The sequence below is a fragment of the Rhinoderma darwinii genome, chromosome 3 (genome assembly GCF_050947455.1).
Source record: "Rhinoderma darwinii isolate aRhiDar2 chromosome 3, aRhiDar2.hap1, whole genome shotgun sequence".
NCBI classification, from domain to species: domain Eukaryota; kingdom Metazoa; phylum Chordata; class Amphibia; order Anura; family Rhinodermatidae; genus Rhinoderma; species Rhinoderma darwinii.
In genome coordinates, this window is record NC_134689.1 from 371,436,366 (window position 1) to 371,453,313 (window position 16,948).

At 43.5% G+C, this 16,948-nt stretch overlaps 1 protein-coding gene across 6 annotated transcripts in view; it reads right to left on the bottom strand.

The window, feature by feature from the left end:
• Positions 1–2,262: 2,262 nt before the first annotated feature.
• The window catches only part of LOC142750006 (zinc metalloproteinase-disintegrin-like 4a), an 81,802-nt gene continuing 67,116 nt past the window's right edge, over positions 2,263–16,948 (bottom strand). For all 6 annotated transcript variants that reach the window (XM_075858699.1, XM_075858695.1, XM_075858697.1 and 3 more), the window contains exons 15-21: positions 14,117–14,312; positions 12,429–12,531; positions 11,750–11,894; positions 10,065–10,145; positions 9,867–9,945; positions 8,169–8,266; positions 2,263–3,189 (exon numbers count right to left, since the gene is read on the bottom strand). In XM_075858699.1, the coding sequence (XP_075714814.1) occupies positions 8,178–8,266; positions 9,867–9,945; positions 10,065–10,145; positions 11,750–11,894; positions 12,429–12,531; positions 14,117–14,312 (693 nt within the window). In that variant the 3' untranslated portion in view covers positions 2,263–3,189; positions 8,169–8,177. The remainder of the gene's footprint in view (positions 3,190–8,168; positions 8,267–9,866; positions 9,946–10,064; positions 10,146–11,749; positions 11,895–12,428; positions 12,532–14,116; positions 14,313–16,948) is intronic.

Below are 16,948 nucleotides of genomic sequence, written 5' to 3' on the forward strand. Positions count from 1 at the left end.
GAGTGGTGTCCACTGCAATCATTCATTTACTGTGTATATTTTGTGGGAAAACCCCTGAAATTGGGGGCTTGTAACTCTGTATCACAACCACCGGCCCTCCAAGCCCTATAAATATATAATCAGATTATTATGTACTGCCTTACTTTCTTCTGGCAATAAAACAAAAGAGAAGGATATAAGTTCCAGGATTCAGGGCCGATTCTAGCTTTTCTGAGGCGAAAATTTAAATGGCGCCCCCCAGATTTTGATTGACATACCCCTAGCTGTTCTACATCACTAGCAGCCTCACAAAGAAAAAAAAAATCATACCACCTATTATCTCATTGCAGATCATACAGTGAGTACAGTACTGATTAGAGGCAGAATAAAAATTTACATTAAGTGACTCACAGGTGATGTCTCCATTCGGTCCAGACCTCTATGATGACTTCTCCCAGTCATGACCCATTTCTGAAGTTTTGCGCTCAGATGTCTTCAGCTTCTCACTTTTCAAACATTTCTGCACCTATAAACGAAGATAAAATTCTCATGGTGCCACACACAATGACCCAAAATATAAAAGCGCCATACACTGCACCTCTAATTCTAATAGAATCATACATTGTGTCCCTGATTATAATAGCACCATACACTGTGTCCCCACCCACACATAGTGCCCCCTTTAGACAGTGCCCCACAGAGTCCCGTAGACATTGCCCCACATATAGCCCCCCTGTAGATAATGCTACGTATATATAGCCCGCACATACAGCTCCCCCTGTAGATAGTGCTCCACATACAGACCCCCTGTAGATAGTGCCCCACATATAGCCCCCTGTAGATAATGCTCCACATATCGCCCCCACATACAGCCCCCCTGTAGATAGTACTCCATATATAGCACACCCTGTAGATAATGCTCCACATATAGCCACCCCTGTAGATAATGCTCCACATATAGCCACCCCTGTAGATAATGCTCCACATACAGACCCACCTGTAGATAATTCTCCACATATAGCCACCCCTGTAGATAATGCTCCACATACAGACCCACCTGTAGATAATTCTCCACATATAGCCCCCACATACAGCTTCCCGTAGGTAGTGCTCAACATACAGCCCCCCTGTAGGTAGTGCACCATATATAGCCCTAACACTTTTAACAGAAAAAAAACTTTACATACCTAAACCCGTTCCTGTGCAGTCCTCTTGCAATGCAGACCTGCTCCCTTCTGAGCGGGTCTGCTGGGGCTAAACAACGCAAGCGGCGATGAGTGGTAGGACAAATCATTCTGCCCAGCCAATCAGCGCCTTTCAACGTTGCGTCGTTGAAAGGCTCTGATTGACAGGCTGTCTTGCCCTGCCAATCAAGACGCAAGCGGCGTGATGATGACATCGATCTGATTAGGTCATTGAAAGGCACTGAATAGCGGGGCATGTTTTGTACCCGGCCATTCAGCACTAATGCATGTAATTGTATCTGCGTTCTATAGACGCAGGTACAATCATAGTGCAGGAGGGAGTGGCGGTGGGTGTTTTCAGTGGCGCCGCCACCCCCTCAGAGAGGCGGCAGGCCGCCACCTGAGGCGAGATGCTCATCTCACCTCATGGACGGCGCAGCCCTGCCAGGATAGAACAGAAAGAATACAGTTCACAAGAAATGGTGAGACCATAGTAAGAGGTAGTGTAATGTGATTTACATAGAATATGGGCAGAAATATTAAAGGGTAACTAAATGTTCAACAAACTTCTGACATGTCACAGTGACATGTCAGAAGTTTTGATTGGTGGGGGTCCGAGCACTGAGACCCCCACCAATCACTAAAACGAAGCGTCAGAAGCGCTCGTGTGAGCGCAGTGCCACTTCGTTTCTGTTCGTCTTTTTCCGGAAATCAATGTAGCGGTGTACGGACTCAACATAAAGTCTATGAGCCCGTACTCGGCTTCATCGGCTTTCTGGAAAAAGCTGAACAGAAACTAAGCGGCTCAGCGTTCACCCGATCGCTTCTGTCGCTTTGTTTTAGCGATTGGTCTCAATGCTCGGATCTCCACTAATCAAAACTTCTGACATGTCACTATGACATGTCAGAAGTTTGATGAACATTTAGTTACCCTTTAAACATCTTACTTTATATGTGTACAATAGAAATCAAACCAGGGGTATAAGAGCCGTCATTAAGGCAGAATAAGATTTCACAATGGATAATTATCACACAGCAGAGACACAGCCAAGAGGGAAAAAAAGGAAAAGTATAAAATTAAAAATGATGTAAAGAATAATAATTTTCTAATAACCTTTATTTCCATAGCACCAACATATTCTTGCAGCAGTGTACAGTCAGATGAAGCAGTAAACATGAAATTACACAATTCTCTGACAATAAAAAAAAAGAGGAGACCCTGCCCCCTTATATGTAGGATCTTTATAAATAAATAATATACACAGGATGTGGGGAAGGACATAACTATGGATGTTCGAAATTAGTCTGATGGCCGGAGGCAAAGCATTCTAGAATATTGGTGCAGCACAAGAGAAGGCTGGGAGACAGAAATGAGAGGTTGTGAGTAGAGGGGAGAAAAGCTACATATTAATGGCTGAAGCTAGAGCATGAGCAGGTGGTAGACCTAAATGAGAGATGTAGGAAGGTGCAGCATGGTGGACAACTTTGCAGATGTGATAGTTTGGAAGGTTATTCTTAGTAAGTGTTGGCTGGTTTGAAAAAACAAATACATTTTGAGGTAGTGAAGTTTGAATTAATAGAGGGAGCCCTTTGTTCGGGATCCTTATTTATCAGCCAGAGCAGAGAGTGATAACAAAGAGTGTCTTTAGCTCTGGATGATCCAGCACAGCCTCACATTACACAGACAACCTATTGATTTCAATGAGAATCGTGTAATGCTTCATTCTCACTGTGATGGCGCTGCAGGGAAAATGAACACTTGCTTCCAGATTCTCTCACCAATTACAGCTGAATACTGGGGGGCCATTATAACCCTTATAACAAAACAAAAAAAAAAGCACTGCCCATAGTAGAGAACTCCTTTAAAAAAACAAATGACAACTATAAATACATTTATGAACAGTATTCAAACCACAAAAGAAACAGAACTGATGAACAATGTCCGCAGTTGGATTCATCCGCAGGGTCAGTGGTGTAACTATAGGGGATGCATTCGCACCTGGGTCTGGGAGGTCCTAAAGCTTCTCTGCAAGAAGAAAACAGCGGCTTTATAAATGGCACATGGTGGTTGGGGGTCCTTGATCTATATTTTGCAACAGGGCTCAGCTTTAGGTTGGATGACACACGTGCATTGATGTAACTATGTTGTCCGATATGAAAGCCACACTGCTGGCACATCAGAATAACAGCTGTCACTTATCCCACCATAAATAAGAACTGGGGAGTGGACCCCAACATGTAACTGTTTATTGGATGAATTATGGTGGAGACTGGAGTTATTTGTTTCATCACCAGTGAGATGGTTAGAGGCAGCTCATGTATCTGGGTGACTTGTGTGTGATACTAGGGAGACACTTGTGTACTTCACCTTATACATTGATAAATACTCAATGACTAACATACATAGTTCTTATGGAGCAGCCACACGTTTTTGATGAGTGTAAATAGAGTCCACCCTGTGTCCATGAGCCGGGAGCACTGAAGGCAGTCAATAGGAGATGCTCAGCCAATCAAGTGTCAGAAGTGATCTATAGAGCAGGAAGTAATCCACTTTAGGTGGGGATCAACACTGGGCCCCTATAAGGGTATGTTCACACTACAGCGTCCGTAACGGCCGAAATTACGGGGCTGTTTTCAGGAGAAAACAGCCCCGTCATTTCAGCCGTTACGGCATGTGCAGGCGCTTGAACGCAGCGTCCAATACGGACGTAACTGGAGCTGCTTTTCATTGGAGTCAATGAATAACGGCTCCAATTACGTCCCAAGAAGTGACAGGTACTTCTTTGGCGCGGGCGTCTTTTTTACGCCCCGCCTTTTGACAGCAGGGCGTAAAAAAAATGACCGTCTGAACAGAACATTGTAAGACCCATTCAAATGAATGGGCAGATGTTTGCCGACGCTATTGACGCGCATTTTCGGACGTAATTCGGGGCTAAAACGCCCGAATTACGTCCGTAAATAGTGTGTGTGAACATACCCTAAAGGTGAAGATTGGCTCACTGGATCCCATCAGCTATTGGTCCTTGACACTGTCTGACTGATGGACCCTGCGGCCACCAATGTCTCCTTCATTACAATGTCTTCTGAATACATTCAACTTTGAAGAACAAAGGAATAAAGCTAAAGACTGCTTTTTGTTTCCATTTTTTGTTCAGTTATTTGTCTCAATTATTTAATGGGGATACTCTACTTTTTTATGACAATATTATGAGCTCCCCGCAATCCGCTGCTTGTGTCACCAACAAGGCAGAACAAGATGCCCAGATCAATGGACATTTACAATGGGTTAACTATAGCTGAGGGGGATCAAGAGTATGGCAATATATAAAGGTAACCATTGAGGAATATGAAAGTCACTTCTTATGGAAGACTTAGGATATCACATGAAATAAACATACATGTTATCTGTGCTGATACATTTTTAAATATTCCTTTATGGGGTCGAAGCTCTTTTTCTTTTTTTAAACAGAGCTCCAAATCCTCTGTATAGATATAGAGGTAATAATAACAATTCTGTCTGCCTGCAGTCACCACTAGAGGGAGCTAAAGCATTCACTGTATACTTTTCATACATTGAACTGAATAATAAAACCATATGCTGTAAGCTCGCTCGCCACAAGGGGAACTATTGCATACTGTTTTATTAAGCGTCATGCACACAACCACAGTTTTGCGGCCGTATACTATCCGCAACTGCAGAACCGCAATTGCAGAATGTATAAAATGTATGACTTCCCATGGGCCAATGCACACGACCGTGGTTTCCATGATCCATGCATTACCCGGAGCTCGGACCGCAAAAAAAATAGGACATGTCATTATTTGCGGTCTGGGCTCATAGGAATCAATGCACATCTTCTGTGTGCACGGTCTGTGATTGCGGCCGGCCTTCGGATGAAACTTCACAGGCCCGTCCGTGCCGAAATCACGGACCGTACACACCGTGTTCAGGGGGCCTTAGAGTTCAGACAAAATTTTACATTTTGACTCTGTCTATGCTGGAGATTTGAAGACTTGAAGCTGTGTATGAGAAACTCTAACCTCTATAAAATATATTAAGAAATTAATCAGTACAGAATGTTGGACCTAAAAATAATGGTGTTAAAGGGTGTAGATTCACATTCTATGTCCTAGAAACATATTCACTTTTCACTATTAGGGTATGTGCACACACACTAATTACGTCCGTAATTGACGGACGTATTTCGGCCGCAAGTAGTGGACCGAACACAGTGCAGGGAGCCGGGCTCCTAGCATCATAGTTATGTACGATGCTAGGAGTCCCTGCCTCGCTGCAGGACAACTGTCACGTACTGTAATCATGTTTTCAATACAGGGCAGTTGTCCTGCAGCGAGGCAGGGACTCCTAGCATCGTACAGAAGTATGATGCTAGGAGCCCGGCTCCCTGCACTGTGTTCGGTCCGGTACTTGCGGCCGAAATACGTCCGTCAATTACGGACGTAATTAGTGTGTGTGCACATACCCTTACATTTTCTACTAACAATCTTTCCATCATTCACTTCACATCTTTGCACTACATTTAAAGTGTACTTAAGAAAAACTCCTGACGTATACGCTAAGGCTATGTTCACACAGCTTATTTTCAGCCATTTTTCAGGGTGTAAACACCTCGAGAAACGGTTGAAAAAACTGAAGCTGAACGCCTCCAAACATCTGCCCATTGATTTCAATGGGAAAAACGTCTTTTCGTTGCGACGGGGTGTTTTTTTACGCGGCAGTTTGAAAAAACGTTGCGTAAAAAAACGCCCTGTAAAAAGAAGTGCATGTCACTTCTTGAGCCGTTTATCATGGGGTCAATAGAAAAACAGCTCAAAAAACGGCTCCAAAAAACGTTTGATGCTTTATAAACGGCTTAAAATCAGAGGCTGTTTTCCCTTAAAAACTGCTCCATATTTTACAGCCGTTTTTACTTACTACCCTAAAGGTGCCCATAAGAATCCCTTAGCCTGACAAAGTCCAAAAGAATCTCCTTTTGCCCTCCATCGGGTTGGTATACTTTTTTTTAGTATGGAATACTAAAGTAGTAGACTCTAATATTTAAAAAAAAAACAGGATTCCGCAAAAAAATGCCTGAGGTATGCCACTGTATGGCAGTTGTCACAGGTATCCATTAAACGTATACGTCATGGGCTTTTCCTAAGCTTTTCTATGATGTATACGTTAAACAGATGCCATAAAACATTATTATGGGATCCGTTTAATGTATATGTTAGAAAAAGTGTCATAAAAGTTCATAACTTATATGTCAAACGTATCCCATAATAGTTTATGGGTGACCAGTGGTGGAATAAGTAGACCATAGGCCCTGGGCTGTTCCACAAACTTGGGCCCCCCTTCCCCACCGCCGCTCTGCCGTGTCTGTAGTGAACACCACCTTCTTGTGCGAGCATTGAAAAATGGGTGTTACGATTCCCCTTGTCAAAGGGCTGTGTCCCTACATACTGACAGTCTCCAACCATCGCTGACAATATCACACTGTAGGGACACATCCTTCTGACAATCGGAATGGTAACACACATTTGTCTATTAGTCCTGGATACACAAAGATATGTAGAATACAAGGGTTTTCTACTACAGACATGTCAGGAGAGGGGACAGATCCTCTATAAATCCAGTGACTCACAAGTGACGTCTTCTCTGATGGGAGTAGTTCTCTTTTCTTCTCCATCTGACACAGACTGTTATGGCGACTTCTCCTGATAAGACATTTTTGCCCATCACTTAGACACCAAGGCCCAGGACCATACATTAAAGGGGTGGTCCGGGCACAGACCGTTTTTTATACTGATGACCTATCAATGTGCCCAGACAACCCCTTTTACTCAGACTAATAAATTTGGACCCCAGACTAGATCATAGAATACATACAGACCCCAGACCTTATAAACTATTGCAGTCCCCAGACCAGACCCCCCCTAAACAAACACAGACCCCAGAACAAGCACCCTAAATAAATACAGACCTTAGACCAGACCCCAGACTTGACCCCCTTAATACAGACCCCAGACCAGACCCCCTAAACTAATACAGCCCCCTAAATAAAGACCACCTAAACTAATACAGACCCTAGACCAGGCCCCCTAAATACAGACCCCATAAACTAATACAAACCCCAGACCAGACCCCTAAATACAGACCCCAGACCTCAAACTAATACAGACCCCAGACCTGACTGCCTTAAGTAATACAGACCCCAGACCAGACTCCCTAATCTAATACAGACCCCAGACCAGACCCCTAAATAAAGACCCCATAGCTAATAGACCCTAGAACAGGCCCCTAAATATTCCCCATAAACTAATAAAGACCCCAGACCAGAACCCTAAATACAGACCCCAGACCTCAAACTAATACAGACCCCTGAATACAGACCCTAAACCCCTTAAACTGATACAGGCCCCCTAAATACAGACCCCAGATCCCCTTAAACTAATACAGACACAAAGCCCACTAAATACAGTCCCCAAACCAGGCCCCCTAAATACAGTCCCCAAACCAGGCCCCCTAAATACAGATCCCCACACCAGGCCCCCTAAATAGAGACCCCTTAAACAAATCCTACCCCTTATACTTATATAGCAGCTCACCTCAGTCTTCTCTGTGGAGTCTTGCTGCTGCTCATGGACCTGCGGTCATGTGACCAGCAGGTCGCTAAACAGTAGTAAGAACTTCAGAGATGAGGTCATGTGACCTTATGTCAGGTCCTTTTGCAGGACATACACAATGCAGTTTCGTCGTGATTTGCGGCAAAAACAAGACAAAACTACGTTGTACTTTGGGCGGCCATGGGCACCCCGGTGACCGCCCAAAACGCCCTGTGATGATCCGCCATTGTGGGTGACGGATGCAACTGTTAGGCATCCGTCACAGCTTACATTTAATGTATTCGTTGGGAGCTCCTTGCCATGTGTATGTTAACCATAGGCCAAAAAGAGCCTTAGAAACTCATGTCTTTACTTGTTTCCAGTGCATCAGTTATTTACCCAGCGCTACTAGCAGTCTGACACCATTATGGAGAAGAACGGTAACCACCAGGAACACAGACTCAACCGTAGAACACAAAATGCTGAAAAGCCGACATCTGTAAAACAAATAAAGAGAAAAATGCCATCACCATGGAGCAGTGTCTTGTGGTTCCTTGGTTGTACTACTACCAGCTCAGCCTCATAAGATTGATATGTTTTCATATATCTCAGAAGATCACATTTATCAGTGTCTGGGAGCTGGGTCCCTGAAGAAGCCATCCCTCCACTAGTAAGAGTTCTGCTACGCATGTGTCAAAATCATTCGTTGAGAATACAGTTCTTGGGCCCTCCCCCATAATACAACATGAAAGCTGAGGCCACTTTCATAACTGCTGTGAACATCGCGATTCAGGAACTTACGTGTCATTCGTTCACTCTGTTGGAGTTCCCTGAAGTCAATTTTCATAACAAACAGTGAAATGTGTCTTTCCTACCATGACTATTTTAGTAAATATTGGAAATACTGTATTCTCCACGTAATCACAGTGTTGAAGCTTCTGCCATTCCTCTGTTATTCCTACTGGAAAGTCACACTGAATAAACACTTTAATAGAGACACCCATTTGATTCTATTAGGGCGTTGTGTACTTCTGTCATAGGGTAAACAGCGGCCATAAAGGGATGAATTTGGTTGGCCACAATGCTTAGGTAAGCCCTACTGTTCAAACGTCCATTAACAGGTATCAGAAGACCCAGGGTGTGCCCAAAAAATATTCCCCTCACCGTTACTCCACCTCCACCAGCCTGACCTGTGGATACCTGATTGGAAGGGTTCATCGATTCATGATTCTTAAGCCAAATTCTGACCCTCTCATCAGCATGGTATAACAGAAATTTGGATTTATCTGACCAGGCGATGTTTTTCCACCGCTCAGTGAACCAATTTTTGTGTTCCTTTTGCCCACTGGAGTCTTGCCTTTCTGTTTCCCTTTAGACAGCAATGGCACTCAAACTGGTCGTCTCCTGTTACAGAGTATCCGTGCTAAGGAACGACGAGTTGTATTCAACTGCAATTTTCCTGACTGTGCACTGCCTGATCGTCAGAATGATTCTTGACCTCCTCCTCTGAACTCTTTCGTCGACGAGTTCTTGACGTCCACAGGATCCCCCTTTCACTGGATGTTTTTCCTCTATCACACCATTCTTTGTATGCTCTTGACTCGACTACATTGCACGAGAAAACAACACAAGGTTGGTCGTTTTTGAAATACTGGCCCCTGCTACTCTAGCACCTATGATCAGGCCTTGTTCGAAGTCGCTCAGATCGTGCCATTTTCCCATTGTGATTTGGATTGACACTGCACCTGATCCACAGAACACTTGCTCGCTTGATTTGTTGCCTCACTCTGGGGTCACGTGTCTAATTTCCATATTTCCAATCCTGAAAGGCAGGTGTCTCTAATAAAGTGGCCATTCAGTGTATGTCAGCGGTACGCCAGTATTAGTAAGTAGGACCCATTCATGAAACACATGTATTTTACATGGTGGCATCAAAATGATGCCCCTAAAGAGTTAAACCAGAAGGCACTGAAAGCATCTGCTGTATAGTCCTTTGTTATAGTACAGTCTACTATAGGGTATGTAGAGCAGATGATCTCACTGCCTGCTGTCTTATACAGAAACCCATCAATCCTCTCTTCCATCTTGTAAACGTACCACTTGGTTCTATGTAGACTTTACAGTCAGGGGGTGCCCATCCCTCTTCACAGTGGCACTGCAGATCGTGATCACAAACCTGTGGGGAAGAGAACCACTATCAGCCACAAAACAATCCTACTGAATATTCGATGCATCAGATATGTATGACTGTAGTACAGAGGAGATCTGGGGGACACATTTTTAGACTTGTCTCACCGCATGTCCTATGCAATTGGCTTTACAACTTGCTGTCATGTAGGACTCCTCGATGCTGGAACATTTCCCATTCATACAGACCTGAAAATCAAAGTAATACTGGTAAACCACGTGCCATGTAGGACTTCTCCATACCACTGCTTCTCCCTGGTCACAGCTATGGGGCAATACCAGGGACGTAACAAGTAATCATGGGGCCCCATAGCAATAATATGTAACCATGTCCCACCTGGATTAACTATGACCAGCAGCAAGTGAGTCTAGAAAATAGAGCGGTATGACAATGTTGTGTGATTTAACCCCTTGGGCACATGAATCATTTTTTAGATTTTGCCTCTTTGAATTCTGGCGGTCATAACTTTCCTACTTATTGTTTGACGTAGTTGTATGAGGCTTTGTTTTTTTGCGGGATGAATTAATAAGGTACTCATGTAGGCGTCATGTTTTAATACATATACATTAGCAGTTTGTATTCTTTTTATTACAGCATACATTGTTCATTAAAAGGATGTTACAAAAGTGTAGTACAGGTTATTTCGGTCATGACGATACCAAATAAATGCGTATTATTTTATATCTTTGTTATTGAGTTATATTTAATACATTTATTTATTGTAAAAAAAAATTGTCTTTGTGTTTTTTTTAAAGATTTTTTTTAACATTATTCTTTTTTATTTGACTTTTAATCCCACAGGAGGATTTTTCAATTAAATTACTAATTATAATTTACAGTAATTATTACTAATAGTACGCAGGTAGTTGTTCCATCATACTTTAATACAGTATGTCCCAACGACAGGGAAAATAGTCAGGCAGCCCTGGGGTCCATCAGGGCTGCCTGCCCATATAAATTATGGGCCCCGATTGTGACACAGGGATTCCCAATGATGAGATTAAAAAAAGGTTCCCCCAAGACTCTCCTTTCAATGCTGTTTGCGGCATACAAAGGGTTAGACAAATGATATAAGAGGTTCCTCTGATCTCCATGGTTAGAGTGGGGTTGCGGCTGTGTATTACAGTAGCAGTGCCCGCATAATCAGCATGACATGTATGCTCATCATAATGCGGCCACTGCTGCTGCTAATGACGAGCGTACTCATCATTGGTCATCAAGTTTTAGTAGGTATCTTCGATCCTTGTGTGTTTTATTTTTCTCTACCTCCTCTTGGTCCTTCCCTCACCTCTGATGCTCCTTTAAATAATGATCTGTGCCCATATTAGCTGCTATGCCCGCTATCCTGCTAGTTACACCCTTGGGTAATACATATAAAACATTTAATACGATTTGAGAATGTGTTACCATTAGTAAACACTCAGATCCCAGCCAGTCCGGTCCTCCAATATCCTTTTTCCCTACTTTACTTACAGGGTGTATTTACTTCTGCAACCACTTTTGATTTACTTTGATGCATCAATAATAATAAAGAACACTGTAAATAATCCTAATTAAAAAAAATCCTCATGTTTTGTGTATACAACTCCTATGCAGAACTATGTGTCTCCACGGATACAGACTACAAACAAACCTTGTGTGTAGTCGGATCCAGTACTTATGTGTTACTCCCTTCAATATGTCTTCTCTTCTACTGTCTGTACATTAGTAAGAAGAGGGGTCGGCGGTGGTAGAGTTACAGATGACTGGCGGATCAGAATACACACGCATATAATGTGCACTATGTACTCACATTTGTAGCACTGCACTTTGTCCCTGTAGTCACCAGTCCACCTTTAAATATAATAGTTTTACATTGGTCATAGGTACTAATAGAGCCTCCGATGTTAGGAACTTGTGAACCACCGACACAATAGAGAAGTCCACACTTTACATCCCTGCAAGAAAAAACATACCTGTTCTACAAATGATGTGACTCCACAGATCACGGAGTATTACATATCACACAGCACGGCCCAGTTTTGTTCTGATCTCTGAACACTGAGCAAGGAGAACCCACATGGAAATATCTAATCAATAAATCCATTCCAATCATTTACTATCAATATTTCGCTTTCTGATATATAATTCCAACATTACAATATTTGTAGATGATAAATCAAATCAGATTCGGTCTGTAGATTACAGAGCAGATTATTGTTATCAGTCACCCCTTCTCTCTATGATATAAACATTGGGGTGTATACAGGCCGGTGCTTCTCAACCTCAGAGGCTGGTGTCACTGGTGAGGCGCCCCCCGGTGGATGGTGGTTTTGACAGAAGTGATCATATGAAGCAAAACCCTTTCTTTTGGTTGCACCAATCTCTGGTTTAGCAACATGATTGACTTCTTGTTTTGGGGCCCCAGATTAAGGAGCCCTGGTGTAGAGGGTCAGGACGCTTCCCTGTGTTATTCCATATAAAATACTCACTCTTTCTCACATTCAATGTAGTTCCTCCCTTCTTTCCTGCAGTATCCTCTTATGCTGCCTTCTTCATTCAAGCTAAAACACTTGTCATATCCAGCGATGGATCCTAAAAAAAAAAACGCTAAAATGTAACTAAAACTGCAAATATAAATTGTATAGTACTAGCTAATTGATGTTATCCTATATCCTGCTGCAATAAACTGACATCTAGAATGGGGAAGGAAACAACATTATAGACTTTAGTAAGGATTACGTATCAGGTGCTGCCCTGTACCCGGCTCACATTTTTACCAGGACCTAATGTAGTTGTGCCCTCACCTATAGTGGGGATATTCCCTGAAGGGATTCATGAGGATTTCTTTAATAATATAAAGAGTATTTTTCCAGACCTTATTTGGAAGGGGCGGCCTCCTCGAATAGCTCTCAAGGAAGTGTTTTTGGGGTGACACATGGGGGTTTAGCAGTTCCGAATATTAAGTTATACTATCTAGCAGCTAAAGAGTGACATCTTCTGTCGGCAAACGAACACATATTGGACGTATTTGGTAAATTTGGTTATAGGTCAATATTTCACATTTTTGTATCTGGGAAGTTGGGGAGTTCTCCTTATAAATCTTGCCCTATGCTCACCTCGATACATAGAGCATGGTTGGATATGAAGAGGATATTGCAAATTTCAGGATACTTCTATTTTACTCTGCTATGGCTTAATAAATATCTAAAAACTTTAGAGGGATTCAATTATAGTTTTTGGGTGGCCAAAGAAATCTTGCAACTTTCGCACATATTACTTGAGGAAGACTTTAAAGGCTATGTACACTTTTGAAAACCTTTTTTTTTTTTAAATAAAAATTGATAGTGTAATTGGTGCAACTTTCAAAATACTTTTTATTAAAAAGAATTTTAACTTTTTTAGATACAGCTGCTTTGTAGCCTGTATACAGAGCATCTGTATCTTGCAATGATTCCTGTATCCGACAGGTCTGCGGGACTGGCAAGATCAGTGCCAGCGGGTCCCACGTGTCCCTGACATGCAGGATCGAGCTGTTACCGATCACATCTAAGTTCAGAACTTAGATGTGATCTATTACAGGTGGAACCTGCACGTCAGGGACACGTGGGACCCACTGACACTGATCCCGTCAGTCCCGCGGACCTGACTGATTCAGGTCTTAGCATACCATACACCGCAGATAGCGGTTAAAGCATGATTAACCCATCCTAATAATGTATAACATCTGATGTTTCCTGCATTATTGCCCTGATGAATTCCCTCTAGCATACATCTGCCTCGCCCTTGACTTTGATAGATTTCGAGAAGTCAGCAGCACAACCAAATCGATTTCATCAACAGGAGAGGACAATTTCCCAATAGTGGGTGGTGCATGCAGCAAAAAAGTCCCAGGTCCAAAAGAGACAGCTTACATAGAAGAGAAAGGAACTGCAGCACTCCGTTTCCAAAAACGGTGTCGGATATTCACCAAGCATGTAACACTTGCAACGTTTCAACCCAGCATGGTATCATGGTTGATAAAGGCCCATGCTGGGTTGAAACGTTGCAAGTGTTACATGCTTGGTGAATATCCGACACAGTTTTTGTAAACTTTGAGTGCTGCAGTTCCTTTCTCTTCTATGTTACCCATGACTCATTTAAAGAAGAGATTTTGCAGGTTTCCTCCTGCTCTACTCACCCGGACCCCAGAAGTCAACACATTGGCTATTTAGTAGCGGACATTTTCCTCTGTAACAAGCCCCTTTTCCATCCATGCATGGAGAGCCGTTTACTATAAAACTATCCTTTGGACATGCGGAAGACTTTCCATCACACATATCGGTAAGGTCACACTCGTCTCTGGCAGGTCGACAAATAGATCCTGCAGGTTTAATCTGTAAGAAAGGGAAGAGATAAAACATAATAAAGGAACTTAAGCTACGAAATAAAGAAAAAGAAACATAAAATACAAGTAACTCCATAACTCCTCCTCTTCCATGATGATATTATGTGTCAAATTGGTATCCAAGGGGTTACGAATAACAAGAAAAGCTCTGTACCTCCCCACCTTAGTGAATGGAAAGGGCAGGCCTATAAGATTTTGCTATATGAAAAATCATATTACTTTGGTCAATTTACGAGAGATACATTTTCTAGTAAATGAAAACCCTGGTTTATTAACTTAAATGATGAAGAAAAAAACCTATGTTCTGAGCTCCGAATAAAGGTTATTTATCTTTTTTTATTTTTTTATATATTTTAAACTCCACTAATATTGGGGGGGGGGGGGGGTTTGGGGTATTTTATATGACTGATTTGATATGTAATATCTTTTGTTGTATTATAAGACAGAAAAACGTAATAAAGAAATGATTAAAAAAAAGAAAAGCCCTGTATATTCTAGTGTATTGTTATGGAGATATTTATTTTATCATTGAAGTGGATATCTGTCTGGCTCATAAAGGGGGGTCCGGAGTGTGGGCTCCAGCACTGTTGTGTAACTAGGCAGATTTGCCATTCATGAGTCTAGGAAAGCTGGAGTTTGTACTGAATATGTAATCTAAAGGGATTGTCTGGCTTATCCATATGCCCAATCTGCTAATCATTAGGGATATCTATTGTGCTAAGGGGTTGTACGAGCCAGACAGGGGCGTAACTAGGAAAGACGCGGCCCCATAGCAAACTTATCACTGGGCCCCCCTAGGTGCCACACACAGCCCCTGTGTAGATAGTGCCCCACTATACACAGTGCTATACAGTGCCCCCTGTAGACAGTGTGTCACCCTACTTGTAGATAGCGCCCTCACCTCTCCCCTGTAGACAATGCCATACAGTCCCCCCTGTAAATAGTGCCATACAGCCCCCTCCAGTAGATAGCGCCATACAGCCCCCTCCAGTAGATAGCACCATCCGGCCCCTCTCCTGTAGATAGAACCATCCAGCACCCCCTCAAGTAGATAGAGCCATACAGCCACCCCGTATATAGCGCCATGCAACCCCCCTCCTGTAGATAGCGCCATAAAGCCCCCCTCCAGGAGATAGCGCCATACAGCCCCCCCTCCTGTATAAAAGCATCATACAGCCCCCCCCTCCTGTATAAAGCACCATACAGCCCCCCCTCGTGTAGAGAGTGCCATACAGCCCCCCTCCTGTACATAGAACCATACAGCCCCCCTCCTGTAGATAGCGCCATATAGCCCCCTCCTGTAGATAGCGCCATACAGCCCCCCTACTGTAGATAGCGCCAATCAGCCCCCGTCCCGTAGATAGCGCCATACAACGCCCTCCTGTACATAGCGCCATACAACCTCCCAACAATTAGTTAGTGCCATACAGCCCTCCCTCCTCTACATAACACCATACAGCCCCCCTCCTGTACATAGCACCATACTGCCCCCGCCTGTAGATAGCGCCATATAGGCCCCCTCCTGTAGATTCCAGCCCTTTAAACAAATAAAAACCAAAAAAAGTCCTACTCACCTAGGTCTCGTTCCCGTGAAGAACGGAGCAAATCAGCACCGACAGGATCCTTGCGTGGCCGGCATGATCCAGTGACGTGATCACGCCGGCCGGTGCAGGGACCCAGTCCCTGCGCATGACAGGCTGCAGGCCGAACTTGGCCTGTAGCCTAGTAGATGGGAGAGCGGGAAGATACCTCCCTGCTCTGTCATAGTGAGTGATTCCAGCACCTGCCCATCACTGTGTCTGACAGTCTTCTCTCTACAGCTGATGTGCCGTACCTTACACAGGGGGAGAGTGATGGCCGACCCTGCACCTAATAGCAGCAACTGGCGTCCGCAAACCTATACTGAGGGACAGGCCCGGGGGGGCACATGGCCTCCTGCCTCCCGGTCCAGTCCGCCTTGATGGGGGAGCCCGTGACGGCGGCCGGCACGGGCCCCTCATTCCACGAGCCCCGTAGAAGCCACAATGGCTGCTACAGTGGTTGTTACGCCACTGGAGCCAGATAACCCCTTTACAAACACCGTAAATGCATTGTGATAACTCCCTGGTTTAGGATAAGGCAGTACGTTTACCTGCCAGTCTATGCAGAGGTTTATCTTGAAGCACGCTTGTACCGACCCCCCCCCCACCCCTCCCACAAACCACTACAAGCAGATATTAAATGACTTGACACTATACAATCTATATTCATTATACAGGTGAAATCGTTATTTGTATGGTGAGATAAAGCGGTCTATAATAATTACATTATAGTGCTATTATCACGCCCTGCAGTATCCCTCTGTAATACTGCTACTCTCCTATGTGGCAGAGGGGGCTCCCTCAAGTACCACAGCCCAGATGTGACTGCCGCTTCTCCATATGCTGCAAACATTGGTCCTATGTTAAATCACAGATAAACCATTGTGATATCTGGAGGAGTTGTGACTAATGACAAACTAAGCTCTGCTACATCTATATTTTTATGTCACTGCAACTTTATCTAAATATGGATATACATGAAGGACAATTACATGGTATTTGAACAACATTAATACTTGTCATGTTCTGTATAACTTTCTACACT